The sequence below is a fragment of the Chaetura pelagica genome, unplaced genomic scaffold (assembly GCF_000747805.2).
Source record: "Chaetura pelagica isolate M959 unplaced genomic scaffold, ChaPel_1.0 scaffold344, whole genome shotgun sequence".
In the NCBI taxonomy this organism is placed as follows: Eukaryota; Metazoa; Chordata; class Aves; order Apodiformes; family Apodidae; genus Chaetura; species Chaetura pelagica.
This window is the reverse complement of record NW_009953098.1, coordinates 5,360,980-5,364,702: the sequence shown is the minus strand read 5'-3', so window position 1 is coordinate 5,364,702 and position 3,723 is coordinate 5,360,980. Positions and strand designations below refer to the sequence as shown.

Genomic DNA, 3,723 nt, shown 5'->3' with positions numbered 1-3,723 from the left:
TACACGGTGACAATCCCAAGCAATCTTGGCCCTCTAGAACTGAATGCCTAGGGATTCGCTTCTAAATCTGAAGAGATTTCAGCTCTCCCTGCCCCAGTTCTGTTTCTCAGCAGCCTCCTTATGAGATAGGAAAACAGGAACCTCCTTCTGTGGAAGAGTGACTAAGCAAGCAATAGGCTGAAAACTGAGGACAAGCCATCAAACAGTAGAGTTCAACAAGAATACTTGAGAAAATGAATGCTATTCTAGAACACTGACTGAAGTGGGAGCACAGGAGACACATAAGGCAGCCAAAAAGCAGTGACAAGGGTAGCTTTGTCTTGGAATCCATTTAAAACTACTGAAAGGGAAGCCATCTGTCCTACCAGGAACAGGACAGTGTTACTTCTAATACCAATCTGGATGAGTGGTTTAGACAGCTTCCAGCTGGAGTATCTACCTACTCAAATGTTGAAGTCAAGACCCAGAGTGGCAATGGCTCTTTGAAAGCCACACTTCCTCATTGTGCTTTATTAAAAGACAAACCCAAAGATCTGGTGAACCAAAGTCTAAGGTTCACTTGCTCTGAAAGCCCACACAAGTGAAATGGGTAGCATAACACACTGCTGGGGATGAGGCCTTCAGTTTCCAGACTCTCGTGTCACTAATTTTAAAGCTTTCAATTGGTAATCCTTGTAACGCAACCCTAGACAGCAGATTGTAAACCGTACGTTATCATATTCACTGTCATTACTGATATCAGGATCATTCTTGATCTTCAGAGAATGTTCTCTTTTCTCTTTTGTACCTAATTTACCTCATTGATCAGTCTCTCCTACCTCAGGATGTGAGACTCTCACACAGCTAGCTTCTCTGTGACCTGTGTGCCAGCCCAAGTAACCTCCACCAGAGCAGCACCCATGTCCCCACCGGGCCCTTCTCACTGCAAGGAGGAAGAGCAGCCCCTTCCATTCCACTGCCCATAAAGCAGGGATGATCTTTTCCTCTCCCACGTGAGGATACTGATTCCATAACCAAGGAAAAGAAGCACATGGAAGGCAAATGCCTTGCTTTCTCTGTCCCAGGCTCCTGCTTGCTGACAGCAAAGCAGGATACCACAAGAGCCGTGTTACTTGGCTCTCTCCAAGCCAGGAATCCTGCACTAACCGCAGTATCATCATCCAGTTTCAGAGAAACAGGTCTGAAGGACTGGGAGAGGCTGTGTGTCCATCACTGTGACAGCACTACCACTTTAGATGCCACACACATATAGACTCTCAGAAATATGGTGAAGGACAGGATAAATATCCCCAGGGTCCTACTGCAGACACCTGCAATCGAATCCTCTTAAAGCAGAAGATGGAAGTTATGCTGCTCATCTAAATTATTAGCTGCTCCTAGGTCAAGCCAGCCTGCACACCAAGTTGTGAAAACACCCTCTAAAGTCTGGGGGCGGAGGGGAGGGAGGGTTGTTGGCTGCACTGGGCTGCTCACCAAGTAAACAAGTGTGTTTGAACTTAAGGTTTTCAGTTCAGACAAAGCTAAGAAATGTCAGAAGCTGAGATTGAAGAAAGGTCCCACCAGAATGAGAATAAAGAACAATACTCAGGATGCTCAAATTAGTACAGCTCTAGTTCAACAACAAAAAATTCACAGGCTACTTTCAAAAGAGTAAGTATCTGAAGTCTTGCAGTATCACCAGGAAGTGACAGAGCCTGAAATGGAAATACAAAGCCACTGCTGAAGAACACTGCCCTTCAAAGGCTTCATGTGAAGGACTACAGAGCTCCTCTGTACCTTCAACTCATGAGGGCCTGCACAGTTACAAACAACTCAATATTGTTAAAGAAAATTTTCCTTAGTTTTACCTAAGCTAAACTGCATCTGAACTCTGCTACCATCATCTGAACCGTGCTACTCTACTCACTTAATGGAGAAGCACAGCCCAGGCACTAATACACCCCTATCTCTGGGCACCACTTAGCACTTTGTTCTAGGACAATGTAAGATCCCAGAGAAAAGAAGATAAGCATATGCTGCAACACAAGACATATCTATTTTCCTGAGCTGTGAAAATACACACTTGCTGAGAAAACAGCAATCCATCACACACCCAGATTATATTAGGAGATGAACCAAAGCAGGAGGACACCAGCAGTAGACTCAAGCATCTGTTTGAACTTCAAACTGCTGTGAGTGCAACATGTCCTAAGTATCTGAGATAAAGACACAATGCTGTCACAGTGGAAAGCACAGACAAAATCAATATGTCAAGACTCTTGAAAGCAGTCTCCAGTCTTCTACAACTAAATGGAAATATATGGAAAAAAAGCCCTTTCAGTATCTGTTAACCCCACACTGAGCTGGAAGAGCCTGAACATGGAAACAACCTACATTTTAGCACACTGCAAGGAGACAGCTTGCTGCTCCAACCAGCAAATCACTCCTAGTGGCAGCGTACCAAGAACCTAATCAGCTCTATCAACCCTCAAAGAAGTTTAAGGAAGCCATTCCTTTAGGTTTATTTAACAGAATACATTTAGTCCATCTGTTCTATCATGTGATGTTATGGAATATTCAAGTTTTAAACATCAGACTTCTGACACAGCTACTTAACTAATCAAGTACATTTTTAAAAGTAACTGGAGTCTTCAGAGTTTTCTTAGGCCTGAAATACTTAAAATCTTCACAGAAAAAAAAATAAATCTGCAATTTACAGGCATGCCCACAGGTGCTACCTCCGAGGATAAACAGAGACAGAGGAGTTAGCCAAGAAAAACATAAGAGTTAAGGAATTTTTCCTATGCTTTTGTCATGAGTCATGGAGATCTATGATTAATTACAGCCTGCACTGAAAGTATCTTTAAAAAAAAATAAAAAAATAAATGCATCACTGATTTCAGTTAGTATTTCATGTCTAACAAGTTTCCACAAAGTATTCATACAGCAAGACAATAAGGCCAGATGGAAACTACCAGGACACAGGTACATTACAAGGACCTACTTAGCCAACTTTTAAAGTTAAGAAGTCCTTTTAATTGTTAACCCTGAACGATACCAATTGTAGCAGAATGAAGCAGGTGCCAAAAAAAACCCCGAACAACAATCAAAAAATCTGTCCTGAACTTCCTCAAACATTCAGCCTATTTCCTACTTCAGCTGACTCACGTTGGGACTTAACTCAAAACACTTCCAGCATCAGAGAAAACAGAACTCAAAACAAATGACAACGGTTCTACACCAGAGGGTTTTTTATAGTTCTCCAAGCACGAGTGTCCCTAAAAATGTGACCCTGGGTTCAACCAAAACTCTTAAGAGATCCTTAAAACGGTGTGTTAAATGAGGCTTAGGACAGTCAGGTTTGGTGATTAGAAGCAAGACCCTACAAGCTAATTTCTACATTTCTGTGAATCAATACAGCCACCTAAATAAACAACGTTTTCTTAGAATAGGACGACACTAAATGTAACATGTTTTCAGAGGTCCCGGGGGCAGCACAGGGACAGGTGAACATACACCCACGCCCCTTCCTCACCCCCAGGCCCACACCTGTTGCAAAGTCCGCGGCAGCGGCCCCGTCAAACTGCACGTTACCCCAAAGAAGCCCCGCACGCAGCCGCACTTACCGTCCTCGAAAGGGGTCCCCTCGGGCCTGGAGGAGGGAGGAAGCAGAACACAGCGTTACCCGCGGGCAGCCCATCCCCGGCCCCGCGGAGGCTCCGCTGCCCCCGCGCCCGCCGCCCC

The 3,723-nt window shown here is 44.2% G+C and overlaps 1 protein-coding gene across 1 annotated transcript in view; it reads right to left on the bottom strand.

Annotated features, from left to right (window-relative positions):
- UBE2A (ubiquitin-conjugating enzyme E2A) overlaps positions 1 to 3,723 on the bottom strand; it is a 9,234-nt gene that overhangs the window by 3,969 nt on the left and 1,542 nt on the right. The window contains exon 2 of the mRNA XM_009997220.1: positions 3,606 to 3,631. Within this exon, the coding sequence (XP_009995522.1) occupies positions 3,606 to 3,631 (26 nt within the window). The remainder of the gene's footprint in view (positions 1 to 3,605; positions 3,632 to 3,723) is intronic.